Source organism: Lepisosteus oculatus, chromosome 7, assembly GCF_040954835.1.
Source record: "Lepisosteus oculatus isolate fLepOcu1 chromosome 7, fLepOcu1.hap2, whole genome shotgun sequence".
NCBI lineage: Eukaryota > Metazoa > Chordata > Actinopteri > Semionotiformes > Lepisosteidae > Lepisosteus > Lepisosteus oculatus.
The window spans coordinates 10,806,762-10,824,822 of NC_090702.1; the positions used below are offsets into that span (position 1 = coordinate 10,806,762).

Sequence of the window (18,061 nt, forward strand, 5' to 3'; positions counted from 1 at the left end):
TAAAACTCATTTCTTTCTGCAGATATGGATGTCATGTATTGAATAACAAGAGCATACAATTGTTTCCTGCAGCTCATACAAATTGATGCTTTGTCATTTAAGACTCTGTGCATTAGAGAAGGGATATTGACCCCAAAGTCCTAGGTAAACTATCACAATCCCACCAGCATACTTGATGGCTGGGAAGAGCTTTCCTGCTTGGAAGCTTGGTTTGGAGAGTTTGGTTTTTCCTTAACATAACATTCTCATTGAAGGTCTACTATTGACTCTTCTGTCCAGAGAATATTGCTCCAGAAGCCTTGTGGAGCATCTACTGTACAGTATGTGCTCTTTGGTTTAGATGTGCAGCAATTTTCTGTTTGGAGAGCGGTGGTTTTCTCCTTTGTACCCTTCCATGAACACCACTCTTGTTCTTGTTCAGTTGTATTCTGATAGTTGAGTTATGATGAGTCACATTAGCAAAGATGAACGTGGCCTGTAGATCTTTGGAAGTCAATCTTGATGATTTTTTGGTTAGTTCTTGGAGAAATTTTGGTAGGATGACTGCTCCTGGGTAGAATGACTGTGGTATTGAACTTAGATCATGGCATGACTTGTTTCCACACACTGTATGGTGAATACCAAATGTACAGTTTCTGATCCTTACTGTATATATGGTAGGGTGTGGCCTTCCAAACTGAGCCTCCAAGATCTTACTTGAACTATTAAAAAATAAAGGTTTTGCTACAGGGCCGGCCCTGGCATAGACAAACTAGGCAACTGTTTGTTGCCAGAGGCCCCCTCAATGTAAAACACATTTTAATTGCCACATTCAAATTTGAGCAAAGAATTCACTATAGTATCTTTCTGTTGCTGCTGTGGATTATCCTAATGGAGAAAGCCCGATCAAAAACTGAACAATCAAAATTACATGTTTCTGAAGCACAGAAAAGACGAGCAGTATTAGCAATCTCAAAACAGAGTTTAATCAATTTGGTTGTGAGTCTGTCAGATCCATGTCACTAGTAAATGGTAAACAAGCCACATTTTAAAGCTAGACATGTACAGTATACTACTGGAGGTGTTTTATAAGCAATTAACACTTTTCAAGCAATTGCATACATATCATGTGGGTCACCTGGCTATAAATTGGCACTGCCCAGCCAAACAAAAGCATGAAAGCAAATATGCAGTACAAAAGACTGTTCAGCAATTATACGTAATCATTATGGCATTAAAAACGCATTTGGGGTTTTATAAAACCAACCTGTAGCTCTTCAGGTTGCAGTCACTCTCCCAGTGACAGCGGCAGGAGCAGAAAGGAGCTTTTCAGAGCTTGTTGATTGAAACATGCCTGAGGTCAGCCATGGCACATGACCGTCTCAGTGGACTGCCATCATGAGCATCAGTCACACAGTGGTTTGACTACTATCATATGAAGATGTAATGGATGATTTTGCCTCCAGAAATCTAGGCAAATTGATTTCTTGAATGTTTTTTATCGAATTTTCCCATCTGCTCAGACTTTCTGATTTCATCTCCCTTGTTATTGAGTGCACTTATTTCTTAATTACATATTTATTTCTATAATTCCTTTCTACAAGGGTCTTAATGTAGTAATTTGTAAGTTATGATTTGCTATAATTTTGAAGTAACAGAGATCCTGTTTATAGCTATTCATTGTTATTAATGTTCCTATTTATGACTTTCAATGTTAAAATACGTTATCCGTATAAATTGTATTATTTTTTTTCTTGTTTGTAACTTATTATGTGTTCTTCAAAGCTGCTAATACATTTTCTATTTATATAATTCACTTATTTAATTGTTCTAAATAGTAAAATGAGGTTTTGTTGGGAGCTAATAATAGCAGTTTATATACAAATCGTGATCTGGGGGGGCCCTTTTCCAAGATCTTGCCTACAGCCACCAAAAAGCTAGGACCAGCCATGGTTCGCTAACTTTTCACTTCTTAGGTGAACTTTTCACTACCTTAATTATTCAGCACTTTAATTTAACCATTGTTATATTCATAGATCATATTGTTTCAAGAGACATAGAGTTGGTTACTATAAAACATATTGGATATTAACATAAAGGCTGATTTTGATTCAAAAAGGGTATAATGATAACACAATGAAGCTTCTATATATATCTTTAGGGTTCACAAACATTTTCTCGGCACTGTGTCAGTACTGTACCAACAGTTATCCTGTACCACATGCTACACTGATTTTCTCAGACACACGCACTGCACACATTGAACATTTACAACAATTTACAACATTTACACAAATATGACAAGAGACAGGTGCTGTGACTTAAAACAGTTTAATGTAAATCCAAGACAAAGTGTGATTACATTTCTACACATATACAATATGCATATGTGAGCATACAAATTCTGATTAATAACTCGATTCACCTTGGAGACCGAAAAAATGATCAAAAGTAACAGTGAATAACAAGCTATAACATAGTTCACCACAACGGGAGCCCCTTCTCACCCTACAGTTAGTAAATATAACAATTAAAAGAACTATATTCTTCTATAACGAATTTTCAGTTAAAATCTTCTGTAAATTTACAATGCTATTATTAGTTTGAAGACTAATATAAATTCACTCCATTTTTCTACAACGAAAATGATTATTAAGAGAAGCACACAATGTCTTAATGGTAACACAAGCCTTTAGTAGCAAGTACTCAACTGGTTAAGAATTTAATTTATTATTATTTTTCAAACATTCTATAAGCCAGTAAAATATCCATTCTCATAACATACTTATAATATGAGACTAAGGAATAGGATACATATATTTCTACATCATCAAACTGATAAAAGAGACATTACACTTCTTCACCCCCCCTCCCCACCAAAAAAAAACCCCAAAAATGTAAGAAGGACAACACAGCGAATTATACAGGAAAATACTGCTGCACACAATAGATTTCAAAGATAAACAAGAAATAACACTTCATACAGAAACCATACAGTAATGGACAGAAACACAGTCAGGGTTTGATGCATTCTTAGGCTGTGAGGCGTTAATAGAAAAATATTTTGTTCTTTTTTTGTGTGTGTGGTTTATTGACTAAAGGTTTACTGGAGATTAACAGAACAGCAGGACTGGTTGATGAGTAATGAAAAGACTAACTTTATCACTTTCATTTTTCTTTATGACCTCAGGAAAGTCTGAATGTTAATATAGTACTAGCAGTGACTGTGAACAGCTAGGCCTCAGCCTGACATTTTTCACAGACGAGAGTATTTGCCATCAGGGATACCCAATGACATACCTTTGGATGTTATTGCGTATCCCTGTGACATACTGGGATGCTGACATACCTTTGGATAACAAGAAGTGCAAGTACCCATTAAATGCCACAAAAAGCCATTGCAGAAGCCATTTGCAAAGCAAAGCTCAAGGATTCATCACAGAGTTGACTTTTAAATAAAGTTTCTTTTGCTAATTTACTCAACACTGAAGTTCTGACTTCCAAGAACACAGGGAGAACAAGTAAAATCACATCCCACTCATTCAAAAAGATAAGAAGCTATGAACACAGTGCACCTCAGCAAAACCTCTTTGCATTTTGATGTTTATTCATAATTTTTTTGGTTCTTTTAAGAAATGTATAAAAATGGCCAAATTACAACATTTGGCTCTGTATGTCCAGAGATAAAAGGATGGCATCAAACCCCAAATCCGTGCTCCCCTCTCCCTCCCAAAACAAAAAAAATCAGTAAACGGAACAAGCAGTACTTGAAATCCAAACACACACACGTACACTCATGCCTTCAGAAGTGTTTCAGAATGTCTAAGTACTGGTTTGAAAGGACCTCTAATGTCAAACATCTTAAGTAATTACTGTACCTCACTGCCTACAAGAACTATACTTGCCAAACCCACAGCCTGAAGAGGAGAATGTGCTTTGAAGTTATAATTCTGCTTTCTGTATAGGTGGCTCGTCAGCACAACAGGATGCTTTTTTAAGCAGTTAAAAACATTTTGAAGGGTCACTTTCAATGATTCTGCCTTAGAAAACCAAGTGAATCTTGTACACAAAGCTTTCTGGTATGTAGTTAATATAAAACAAAATAAATAGCAAAACTGATATTTTATTTAATCTGAAGGTTTTATGCAGTGGAAATGTTTGAAGCTATATGTTTCATTTGGTTTTAGTCTAGATGGCTGTAAATTTTCTAGGCTTTACAAAATGGCAACACTAAACATCACTATAATTTATATCACTCCTTAAAGCTTTGAGAGTAAAGTGGGACATTTTCATGCAGTATATATAATTAATCAATTGAGGGCTGCTGTTATCTTTTTCCTTAAGAAATTTCTTTCACAGATATGGTTCACATAGAGAAGGTAATTTAATTTTTTGTTAGCACTTTTGGGCAGTTACAGTACTGCATGAGATACAAATTCTATATTACTGTAAATTGCAATCATTACTGCATATGATACATTGAACAAAACACAATAATGAAAACATTTTCAGTACTAAAAAATGAATTGACTGTTTCAGATCTTTTGCATTAGCACTTAACAAAAACAAGGTTAAGTGGTGTAGGGTTAAAGGGCTGCTCATAGCTTGCACACCACACAACGAAAGTGTTTCAGAAAGTACAGAAGAATATATTACAAAAACACAATCTTCTTTACACATATTCTCTTTTGGAAAATGTAGAGATGTCACACTATCACCAAAATATAAAGACAAGCTATGAATGATTGTTAGTATTGCCTTCGCCTCTGGGATGGTATTGCATTTATAATGGAACATTTATTCAATAGCACACAGCAGTAGTAACAAAGACCTACACTCTCTTTTTCATAAGAGAAGAGAGCATTTCCATCACTGGCCCCTAATAATGAAAGAGAACATTTTTGTATTTTTTTCTATTTACAATCACACTGTTAGTAACAAAAATGAAATGCTTTCATTGCTTTTATTAACATTTGATTAAGATCTTTCCTATAGTTAACTGCTATGGCACTAATGTTGGGAGTTATGTAAAATATCTATTACTGATGAAGCGCTATGATTACCGAACATTTTTAAAGCCTAAAAACAATGCAGAAAAATACATCTGTCCTGCATAGTTAGAAAAATAAACAAAAACACAAAGAAGAGATTTCTAAGGTTTGGGTTTAAACGCTAAAAATCCAAAACAATTTAAATTTCAGTTAAAAAAAACGTTCTGGGACTTCATAGTGTGAATGAAATAAATGCTGAACGTCTGGAAATCACATTCTTGAAGTGAAAAGAATGCTGAAAATAAAGGTATACAATTTCCCCACAAAAGATGATGTGTTTTGTGAAACTGTATTGTGGCATCCCCATTTTCTGTTTGGTGTGTGGATACATACATATCTCACAAACACCTGTTGGGAGAATAGTTGGCAAGTACAGTATTTATTTATTTTGCCGTTGTGTGACATGTAATACAAAGCAATTATTCAGAACACAGAAACAGACAAGTTAAGATATTATTGCCGGTTAATTCCAGGTAGTGAGGGTAAATATAATCTAATAGTTTATCATTTCTTTGGTGGGAAAAAAAGCCTTAAATAGGCCACACTGTTTCCCCGGCTTGTTCTCGGAATGAGCACAGACTGGGAGGCAAACTGTGCAGCGGACAGGTGCATCATCTGAGTGGAATGTTTGAAAGATGATTCTCTCTAGGCAGGATTCATACAAAACAGGATCTTTCTCGACTGTGTGCTTAAACCGGGCTGTTTCCACAATGTAAAACCAAATGGCCTACCTAACAATACACTTTATGATACAGTAGCTTTTGATTGCATGAGACCCAGGAATCATTGCAAAAAGAATTAAGTGGTGCTGCAAAATGTGAAATTGTACAAAAATCAAGAAAGGCTATAAATTACTTCTAATCAATTTTAATTGTTCTTTGGGTGTGGGGATAACGTTAAAGGCATAAAACCTGGGTTCAGTGCACTCAACTTTGTCTCTTTTACCTACAGTACCTTACATGGGACTCATGGGACTTTTTCTGTTTTTCATGATACTGGAACACTTTTTACAGCAGCTCTACACAACTGATAAATATATCCCTCCTTAGAGTTAATTTTAAATCAACTGTTGATTACAAATAATATTATAAATGTGTTTACAAGAAATCAAAGCTCATGCTGTTAATACACTGAATAGAATCACTGCAACAATGTAAAACACAATGGTACCAAACAATCCCCAATCCTTTTCAATTCCCAAACCTACTTATACGTTTCAGCAAAGTGGTATGAAAGACAAAATGGGTAACACACGCAAACTCACAGTCTCCAACATGAATACCATCACTGTGTTGAATCAGCTGCTAATATGTGCCCAGTTCAGGAAAAAAATAAAGCCTGAAACACTGGTTAAAATAAAGCTTAATTTGAAATTAAGCAGAAAGTACAACAAGCTTTGAACCATCAATTCACAAAATGTAGCTATCCCTTTTACATGTCATTAAACTTACACAAGATTGAAATAGCTAATCACTGTACTAACAATTAAAACAAAAACAACATTTCCAGGTGTATGCTAAAGCACTGTTCTATTTTTTTAGTTAACATCACCAAGAAACTGCAGAAGCAGTACGATAAACCTTTATAAAACTAACCCAGACTGCTTTCAGAGTACCATATGCATTCAAGTAGCACCCCACACAATTTGTATCTTGTAGTACCATGATGGTTTTATGTTCCAACATACTCTTTCCCAACTTGCAATACTTAAGTCCCATAAAGATGCAAAATTTCACTTTGTCCTTCTCAATTCCTCAACTGATCAAGCCGTCTTATTACTCAGCCTCTCCCTCTACCCCGTCTCAATTAACATCAGACCCCTGATCCCACAAATCCCCCAGAAATATTCTATTTCACTCCCACTGAGAGGTTCTGGAAAGGTACAGTATCAGGTCAGCCTCTTATTTCTTTCTTTTGTCAAACACTGGAGCAAATTTAGAACTCATTTTTTTTGCCTTGTTTAGTTTATTTTTCACAAATTACATTTAGACTTATTCAATAAAAAGTCAATTAATTCAAATCTATTACAACAGAATTAATTTAGATTTAATAAAATATACAGCATAGTTTTAAATGTATTAAATATTTTCCTGTCTCAAAATTTTACATACAGAGCTACCACAATAATAGCTTAATAAGCATAATTGCTTGTGGGTATGCATGTATAATTTAACATTGTCTATTTTAACCTTATTTTTGCCAGTTTTTTACATTATTTTAAATGTATTCAGTGAGGAAATACCTTGACGACTACCACCAAGCAATAAAAAACTTCAGGCAAGCATTATTTTAAGTACCAGTATTTTTTATACAGGCCTCCCTATTAGAACTATCCTATGTTCATGTTTTTAATTTAATGTTTTGTTTATCATATTTCATTTCATATGTTGGATTTCAAGTTAATCCCTGTGGTAGCTGAAATTACTGAAAAAAATATTTTTTAAATAGACCATTCCATATTTAAGAGGTGATATAGTATTTTCATTACATACTTCCATCTTCTGTGCCATCTGCAGATTTATCCTTCAGTCTATTGTAGGATGTACCTCTCAAAGCAGTTAGATTGTTCCAGTATTGGTACCACAGTGACAGAACCCTACAGGTTATATACACACATGGTATACAGAACCGCAAGCAAGTCACTACGTTCAACAGAAGTAAAGAATAAAACGCTGGTTATTCTTATACATTGATAACTTTGCTTCAGTACCAAACGCAGTTCTTCTCAAAAACTTATTTAGATACCAGCATGGTGAGATAATATACAAAAACACATCAGGATAACTTTTGTAAATCATGCAGTTCATGATTTTATGTATGAATATGCACATTTATATGTTTATATTAATATGCTTAGCTTACACCTGGAAGTTGAAACAGGGTTGTTATAACAAGGACAATAACAAGCTATGAACTGGCTTTCAAACTAGCCCCTGTTGGTTCTGTAAGTTCCAGCGAAGTAAACTTTAAACTGTGTCTGTAAATCTGTAAGGCACTACGAGGAAACAATGTCAAAACCTAAGACTATGAAGTATTTAAAGTTGCACAAAGGTGCAAAGGATAGACCACACACAAGGCGACGTTAGCACACACACACCTAGACGATCACGTTGTACATGCCTATGTTATCATAATCACTTTGTGCAATCACATTTAAAGAATAGAAACAAAATCTATTGGTTTCAGAGAAGTTCTTCACAAAAAAGGGTGCATACTGCTACATTCTAAAGGGGCCCAGCTAAAATTCCTACCTTGAAGGTAATTAAATCAGAAAAGACAGTTTTCCTAAAAGAAAATAAAAGCTATAAATTATTTATAAAGTATATATATTCCTTTCAGAAAAACCCATCCAGTCATCTGTCAAAACATGGGTAATTCAACCCAACTTACAGTTTGGAAATGGTTAAGACAGTTCAAGGCCATTGTTTTTCTTTGAAGAGCAGCAGGTATCCTTTTCGCCTCATCCCCATCTCACTAGAGGTCACATGGACAGTGCATGACCTCTGTCTTCAAAAGTCATATTGGATTAAGAAAAAAGAAAGGGGAAAAATAAAAATAGCCACCTTTCCCATAGGCCTTGACAAAGGCCAGGCTGCCCGAACAAATAAAACAAAAAAATTGCCTTCAAGGATTTTTTTAAACCTGGGAAAAAAATAAAAGCACTGGCCCTTTTAAAGATCCTTTTAAAAGAAATAATCCTAAAATCCTACCCCCTCTTTTTTCAGAGAGGAGTTTTCTTTTTTCTTCAAGTTTAACATGTCAGCTTAATTGGATTGCATGTTTCTTTTTTCAGTTCTCTTTCTAAAGCAGCGTTGGTGTGGCTCCAGTGTTTTCAGAGGTAAGGGTATTGGTTCACCTTGGTGGGACTCAGTGGATATCCAGTGTAGACGGTGGAAGCTGGCGAGGCGCTAATGTAGGTCTGGTGGGCGAACTGTGCCTGGTACTGGCTGTGGTGGATGGTGGGTGAAGGAAGCACACGGTGGCCCATGCTGACAGGGACCTGGTGGACGATCCCAGCAGGGTAGGCTGTGTGCTGCACCGCATGGCGTGCTGAGCCCTGCGAGGCCACTAGGTGAGCAACGGTGCCTGTGGAGCCCAGAGCTGTGGGCGTGGTATAAGTGTACAGGTGTGGTTGTCCAGGAAGGTGGGCGGCGGCTGCTAGGTGCGGGTGAACAGCAGTGTGCGAAGGACTGTTGTGCGGGAAGGAGTAAGGTGCCTGTGCTATAGTTGGGGTGATGTAGGCCTGCTGCCTGCGGTGACCCCCATTCCTCTCTGCTGCCACATGCTGCTGCGCCTGTGAGGGAGATTGAAAAAAAGCTGAAAGAGGCATACTTTGGATCATCTTGCTTTCCCCAGTGATACTGTCTGCTGCCTATATAAATGAGGGGTGCTGATTAGCAAATTGATGATGTCTGTGGAAATACCAAGAATGATCACTGTATTCCATTAATTGTGTAGACAAAGTATGTCAGTAAAATACATTTGTACTAAAAATCTGACCTTGTCTTCTATGAAGTCACACACTCTTTATGAGTATTATGTGCTTGTACATGCATGAAAATGTACTGGGCTCAGTCTCTGCTTGATCAACAAAAGCTGCACAAAGTTATACCTGCTCAAAATATATCATTGGCCTTTTTTAAATCTGGATGAAATTATGATAAATTCATGTATCTGTATATTGATAGGAAACTATGTGCCCCAAAAGAGACCTGTGCAACTGTCACCTGTGTTATTCCTGTATATCGCCAACATATTCTAAGGTGTGAAGTAATTACAATTAGCAATGCTTAAGCACCAGGACAGACTTTTACATTCACAGAATAAGCCTATAACAGTAAAGAGGGATAAACTGCATCAGTGTGTTGAATTGGAAAGTAATGCGCAGTTCATACTAAAAAAATAAGAAAAAATAAAGCACAGGTGTGAAGAAGTTTTTTCTTAACACTTTCAAGGGAATAATGTAAGCATACATATTTGTTTTTTCTAAAACAATATATACTATTGTTTTGAATAAGTTTTACCAGTGAAATTAAAAAGGATGAATTTAAGACATGCACATAAAAAGAGATATGAATAACAACTGTCTTTAACTGTTACATAATGTATTTTGTGAGTGAAATATATAGCCATGGGTGGCCCAATGGTTAGCATTGCTGACTTGCAAATCTGAGGCCCTAGGTTGAATTCTGGACCTGAAGTGCTATCTATGTGGAGTTTGTATGTTCTCCCCTTGTTCAAATGGGCTTTTTTGCTGGGTGCTCTGTTTTCCTTCCACGGCCCAAAGATTGGAGTTAATTGGATTCTGGCTCTGCTGCGTGTGTATCTGTGTGAGCCCTGTGACGGACTGGTATCCTCTCTAGGCCTAGGGTGTATCCTATATTGCACACCTTGCTTGCCGGCATAGGCTCTGACACCCCCATGACCCTGAATTAGGTGGATGGATTATACACTCATCCTAAATGGTTTATTATCTCAGAGATGCCATCATGCATCCTGTTAATGCTGTCTGTTGAGTGGTGCACACCACAGCAGACTCTCATTTATATTCTTGCAGGAATACAGAAGGTCTTGGCAGAGAGAAATAATTGTTTCAAGTTAACCTTTACTGTTACATGTGTCATAAAATTAAAATACCTACTATCCAAAGATTATCTAGAGCTGGGAGTCAAAATCATTTGTATATGTATTTTACACCTGATTTGGTTTAAATGTACTTCATTTGGGTCATACTGTACATATGATGTATTATCAAAATATCATTAAATAGTATAATGTATTTATAATAGTATATTAATTATTATATATGTAGCATTATTATACATTTATACTAGTGTTTTATGTAGTATCCAAAATATCTCAATGACATGAGTGCCAGGAGATGTATATTGAGGCAAATATACCAGGGAAATATACGACCCCCTGCTATATGAGCATTTGGTTTATGAATTTTCTCTATATCAAGGGCTCTTCTTCCTGCATCCCTTTTAATTTCATTTCTATCATGTGCTGTCAGTACATTGTTACAAAAGCAAAAGAAAATTAAAAAGCACCGATAAAGGTGAGTACATCTGCATAGCCTTAAAGTCAGATGCAACATGCCACTGTACAAGTTTTCAATTTTTCTACATATTACATGTGGAACAGTTATGTTTTAACTACCATACAAAATTAAATGGGATAATTATCACAATTATAAATTATGCTAATTATATTAATTCAAGTAATAAGTGCAGTAATTAATTATGTTAATGATAATTATAAGCAGGGTAATGTAATAATAATTTATTTATTTAAATAAATATATTAATTATTATAACTATAAATGGGATAATTATACAATAGTTTTCGTAGTTTGATAAATTGTGTGCTCTTAAGGTAATGATGAGTATCACTGAGCAAATTTCTAGACCACGGATCTGATAAAATTAACACAACACCTGTGATGAAAAGTGAAAAAGCGATTCAGCAGGTTTCATATTCTGCATAGTTTTAGTGTTTTTAACTGGAAAGAACATGCAAAAGGCATGTTATAGTTATTTAAATGGACAATATAATAAAAAATAATAGTATATATAAATTTGCTGGCTTTAATTTGACATAATAAAGTTTTCATGGTGAAATTAACCTTTACTTATCAATTTGCAGCTCCCCACTCAAATAAATTCACTTCTACTACCTTTATTATTACACTTTGGTAAGTCATGCAAATCAAGCAAGTCAGCTTTTGATTTTATGAAGAAACATACAGTGCCTTGCGAAAGTATTCGGCCCCCTTGAACTTTTCAACCTTTTGCCACATTTCAGGCTTCAAACATAAAGATATAATTTTTTTATTTTATGTGAAGAATCACCAACAAGTGGGACACAATTGTGAAGTGGAACGAAATCTATTGGATTTTTGAAACTTTTTTAACTAATAAAAAAATGAAAAGTGGGGCGTGCAAAATTATTCGGCCCCTTTACTTTCAGTGCAGCAAACTCACTCCAGAAGTTCAGCGAGGATCTCTGAATGATCCAATGTTTTCCTAAATGACTGATGGTGATAAATAGAATCCACCTGTGTGTAATCAAGTCTCTGTATAAATGCACCTGCTCTGTGATAGTCTCAAGGTTCTGTTGAAAGCGCAGAGAGCATTATGAAGACCAAGGAACACACCAGGCAGGTCCGTAATACTGTTGTGGAGAAGTTTAAAGCCGGATTTGGATACAAAAAGATTTCCCAAGCTTCAAACATCCCAAGGAGCACTGTGCAAGCGATCATCTTGAAATGGAAGGAGTATCAGACCACTGCAAATCTACCAAGACCTGGCCGTCCCTCTAAACTTTCAGCTCAGACAAGGAGAAGACTGATCAGAGATGCAGCCAAGAGGCCCATGATCACTCTGGATGAACTGCAGAGAACTACAGCTGAGGTGGGAGAGTCTGTCCATAGGACAACAATCAGTCTTACACTGCACAAATCTGGCCTTTATGGAAGAGTGGCAAGAAGAAAGCCATTTCTCAAAGATATCCATAAAAAGTCTTGTCTAAAGTTTGCAACAAGCCACCTGGGAGACACCCCAAACATGTGGAAGAAGGTGCTCTGGTCAGATGAAACCAAAATCGAACTTTTTGGCCACAATGCAAAACGATATGTTTGGCGTAAAAGCAACACAACTCATCACCCTCAACACACCATCCCCACTGTCAAACATGGTGGTGGCAGCATCATGGTTTGGGCCTGCTTTTCTTCAGCAGGGACAGGGAAGATGGTTAAAATTGAGGGGAAGATGGATGCAGCCAAATACAGGATCATTCTGGATGAAAACCTGTTGGAGTCTGCAAAAGACCTGAAACTGGGACGGAGATTTATCTTCCAACAAGACAATGATCCCAAACATACAGCAAAATCTACAAAGGAATGGTTCACAAATAAACATATCCAGGTGTTTGAATGGCCAAGTCAAAGTCCAGACTTGAATCCAATCGAGAATCTGTGGAAAGAGCTGAAAACTGCTGTTCACAAACGCTCTCCATCCAACCTCACTGAGCTCGAGCTGTTTTGCAAGGAAGAATGGGCAAGAATTTCAGTCTCTCGATGTGCAAAACTGATAGAGACATACCCCAAGCGACTTGCAGCTGTAATCGCAGCAAAAGGTGGCTCTACAAAGTATTAACGCAAGGGGGCCGAATAATTTTGCACGCCCCACTTTTCATTTTTTATTAGTTAAAAAAGTTTCAAAAATCCAATAGATTTCGTTCCACTTCACAATTGTGTCCCACTTGTTGGTGATTCTTCACATAAAATAAAAAATTTATATCTTTATGTTTGAAGCCTGAAATGTGGCAAAAGGTTGAAAAGTTCAAGGGGGCCGAATACTTTCGCAAGGCACTGTAACTTCTTCACTTCTCCTGGACCACACAACATTCTTTACTTTTATTTTCTTCTCTAACAAAATTATAATGCCCATTTTGCTATGATCCAATCTGAGGGCCATATGTTTGATGGCCCTTGATCAAGATCTTTGATCCAGATTTTAACAGAGCAAGTTTCTCTTTCTAATGTTAATAACACATTTATAGAGAGGGCACAGGTCCTAAGGGACACAGAATTTCAATTTCAAGTTTATTTCTGCTGCAGTACAAAACAATGCAGTATGTGCAGCAACTGAAAGAAATCACAATTGCTATTATTCACCCAAGATAAACTGGCAGTACCTAGTAACGTGTTTCACAGGTTATCTGGAGCCCTGTGTTCAATTCCAGACCTGGGGTGCTATCTGTGTTGAGTTTGTATAGTCTCAACATGTTTGTGCGGGTTTCCTCTGGTTTTACTCTGATTTCCTCCCAGTAGGTTAACTGGCTTCTGAGGAAATTGGCCCTAGTGTGAATTTGTGTGTGTCTATCTGTATGTGCCTTGCAGTGGACATGTGTCCAGTGCTTGCCAGGATATGAACTGGCCCTCCTGTGAGTGAGTAGTGGATGTAGTGGATGAAGCAGTTATAAAATGGGTGGATGGATGGTATTATAGAAAATAAAAGGATAATTAAATTTGGATTTGTCTAGCAATTACACTGTTAGTTTATGTTTATGCTTTCATGCAGTAAACACCTCCAATTTACCGTGGGATGGTTATAAGTAGCTTGTGCCACTGTGGTTGTGAAGTATGTGGTTGTATATGTTTGTCCATACCTGGCTGAGGTTCAGAGGCTGTTGCTGGAAAGAATGTGTCCCGGCTCTCTGCTGCCTATAGGTGACGCCCCCAGCCAAGCTCCCTGAGGAGTGACTGTTGGCAGGAACCACTGTGCTGGATGTTTTGGATTTGTATGATGAAGACTGATGAACACTTGTGTCTGAAACAGATGAGAACCACTCTTTTAAAAGGAAATTCTCAAGGAAGAAGAATTAATTTGTATATAATTTTCCCATGACAAATATTTAAGACAAGCCTTACACAGACTTTAATATACAGGTAGACGAAATAATGGAAACACCTAATGAAAAAGGACTCATATTTTGAAGTAACTAAATTACAATTAAAAAGGATTTTATGTGTGCTTCACATAATTTCAATACTGATCACCAATATGTTTCCGTTATAAAAGACATCTTGAAATCAATACTTTAAAATGCAAGTTTCTAAAGAAACACGAGAGATCTAACACATTTTGAAAGAGGTCAAACAATTGGTGCCTGAAATGCAGGTGTATCAATCACAGAATCTCAAAATTATTTAATGTTTCAAGGGGAACAGTGTTGAACATAACGACAGCATATGCCAGGAAAAGGAAAAACAGCTTCAGGTAAGAAGAACAGTGTTTTCAAGTCAAAGCTTATTGACTGGGATAGACTGACACTTAATAGGATATTTACTGTCAAACCACAAAGCAATGGAGTCAAAAATTATCTCAGCAGAAATTGTATGGAGTGTACATCACAAAGCTGATATTTATAGTAGGGTTGCCATTCTGAAACCACATATAACCAAGATCAATGCACAGCAATGCATAATCTTGCATAATCAGCATTAAACCTGGACTTTGGTGCAGCAGAATAAAATTATATGGTTGGATGAGTTGTATTTTACTCCTTAAGTGCATATACTGGAAAGGTTTATGTTTAGAAAGCCAAAGAAAGCTTTCAACCCACACTACGCGTTACCAACTTTTAAACATGATGATGTTATGGTATGGGCAGGCATCTCATAGGAGTCAGTGGGTCAGATTCGGTATGGAACATACAGCAGAGTGTGGAGTAGTTTCCTTCTTGAAGAATGTTCAATAGTTCAAAACTTGTATAACAGTATTCCAAGAAGGACTGAAGCTTTTCTGAAGGCAAAGGGTAGCTCAACTTCTTATTAATAAATATTCATATATTTCTGGGTGTTTCCATTATTTTGTGCAAAACCTATACAGTATATTGACATGACATTAATTTTCCTAGGTAAACATCTTCTCTGTGAAAAATAAATTACATGAACTCATAGGAACTGCAAACATGACAACACAGATAAAATGCAGTACCTGGTACAAGCCGTTCACATTCAGTCAAAACTTCACTTGACTGGGTTTTGAGTGGTGGTATGATTATGGTGCGAGGGTTGCCATTGCAGTGGTTGTCCAGTGTTCCCTTTGAGTCAAAAGCATTTCCATTGGCAAAGCCAGAGCGGTGCTCTACAGCATAGGGGCTGTTGTTACTGGAGGAGTCGGAGTCCGGGGAATCATGCACTGTGACACAGCTAATGACATTCTTCCTCTGTTTGGACATTGTGCTGCAAAGACAGGAGCGCATTCTATCTCAATTCTTCATTTCTTTCAAATTTGATTGCAATCTTCATATTTTATATTCATAAGTCATGTATAACCAGTGTGAATGGTAGAAAGTTAACATAATAGGTCAATGTACTTTTACAGGTCATTTCTAGCTACTTCCCAAAATGGCACAGTTGGTATTCTTTTTGTTTTTGTTTTTTTCTGCACTTTGGAAAGTGTTAGTGATGTTCTCCTCAGATACCACAAGAAAAAGTAGAATCCGAAGATTACTATAATACTGTTTTCTGAGCTTTTACAAGGAAATAAAAGGACCTTGTACTTTTTGGTGATATCTCACCTGGTAGCGGCCTGCTTCTGGTCTTCTTCCTCATCAGTGTCACTGCTGATAGTGATAACACTGACAGCAGGGCTCGGTGTGTCCGGGATGATGATGGTCTGTCTCTGGTGGTGGTCTCGTGTGGTGCTGGATGCTGGCTCACCCCAGCTGCATGCCACAGATGCAGTGCAGTTTGAGGAACTGGTCTGGACGATGGCGCAGCGGGGCGGTGTATTCTCCTTCACTCGCTTTGAGCGCTGTGGAGAGCCAACTGCCTGTGAAGACGACACATCGTACGCCGACATGTTCCTGAGGGGACACAGTGAGACCACAACGGTTTGATAAACGAATTATTTAAATTTTATTTAAACCTCACTTAATTCTAGTTGTGCTTAGCAGATTCCCATGACCTCAAGTAAATAAACAGTCTTAGTTATATTTCAAGGAGTAATTGCAGTGCTGTCCCCACCCATGTTTTTGTCGTAATAATTCTTTAACAGGGATAACAACGCTATTTTTATATTTCGAGGTGACAATCACCACTGGTAAGTGCATTTTAAACCACATTAAACGTAAAACGTTCCAAAGTAACTTGTAAAACCTCCAATTTACATCACAACATAGACTACATTTTTAGGCATGCGCAACACCATATTTTGCCAATCAAAATTTCTGGTGATGTGAAGCAGCCTTATTACATTGTAAACGAGCAGGCTTGTGAATTCTTCTATTTTAATCCAATAAAAAATACTGCTTTCGAAATCAAGACAGTTTTGTCAATAAATGGCAACTCTGCAAGCAGATCTTGTTGGAAAGTTTCTGTGGTAAAATGTCTGTTGCATAACCTGTACTTAATTCACCCGTACATCACATGACATTAGTCATTAAAGTGACTAGAGCGCAGGAAGGGGCTGCATCACGTTGCAATTTGTGGGATCTCTTGCTCTTGCCTGTGGTGAGGCCAGGGGTTTTCAACAACATGGCAACTTACAGTACAATACTTACACAATACTTTCACAAAGTTCATGATTTTGTACTTAATTTGAAATTTGTAAAATGTTTATATACCACCAATTAATTTGTACCGTGGTTTCCCTTTAAAAAAACGAAATTTAATCTAAATTTCTATTTTATACTCACCCACTTTGGAATTGCCAATTGCTTATCAGTTCGACGCATTAGCTACAATTCTTGTAGTTGATGTGCTCAACTGCCAGTGTAATTAGTCTTTTATATATAGCAGAAGCCCCACAACAGCATCCAGGAGAGTAAGTACTGATTGGAGGAGAGACGTGCCTCTCACAGATGTTACTGTATGTTTCAGGACAGGGCAAGTCCCAAAAATTGTTATTCTTATAAAAGCCAAATTAATCCTAGCTGTATAGAGCACATTCAACCCCAATGGCACTCAGCCAATGTAGGCCAATTTTTTTAGACATGGCAAAACCTCAGACTAGTGACTGTAAAATAGTGCTTACCATTATTTTTGAACTATTTAATCTATGTAAACTGCCAAAGCTAAGACAGGGTGAAAATACCTTGCTGAAAGCTGATGTTGTTTGTTCTTTTTGGAAGAGGTGCTGCTGGTTGGCTGTTGTCTCATCACATGAGCGACTCCAACATTCAAAGGCTGCGTTGAGGGGAGGGTCACATGACCAGCTAATAAGGCCGGTTGCTGCATAATGGGGTTATAATGGCTGCCATGGGTATGTGAATTTCTGAATGAACAACAGAGAGATCATATATCAGGAAACTTTAAAATACTGCTCATTTGTTAAATAAATACAATTTTTCAACATTAACCCTTTTTAATTAAGACCACTTTCAGCACCTAAAATACATAATATCACTTTACACACATTACCGTACATACAAACTTTGCAAACTGTTTCCTAGTCAATCTTAAGAGCTTACCACGGAAAGTATATTTGCTGCTTTTCAGGCTAGATTGCTAGTTGTTT

At 36.9% G+C, this 18,061-nt stretch overlaps 1 protein-coding gene across 3 annotated transcripts in view; it reads right to left on the bottom strand.

Annotated features, from left to right (window-relative positions):
- Positions 1 to 2,294: 2,294 nt before the first annotated feature.
- Positions 2,295 to 18,061, bottom strand: part of hipk2 (homeodomain interacting protein kinase 2) — a 117,806-nt gene continuing 102,039 nt past the window's right edge. For all 3 annotated transcript variants that reach the window (XM_006633762.3, XM_006633760.3, XM_015353174.2), the window contains exons 11-15: positions 17,639 to 17,818; positions 16,122 to 16,409; positions 15,536 to 15,783; positions 14,205 to 14,365; positions 2,295 to 9,324 (exon numbers count right to left, since the gene is read on the bottom strand). In XM_006633762.3, coding sequence (XP_006633825.3) covers positions 8,863 to 9,324; positions 14,205 to 14,365; positions 15,536 to 15,783; positions 16,122 to 16,409; positions 17,639 to 17,818 — 1,339 coding nt within the window. In that variant the 3' untranslated portion in view covers positions 2,295 to 8,862. The remainder of the gene's footprint in view (positions 9,325 to 14,204; positions 14,366 to 15,535; positions 15,784 to 16,121; positions 16,410 to 17,638; positions 17,819 to 18,061) is intronic.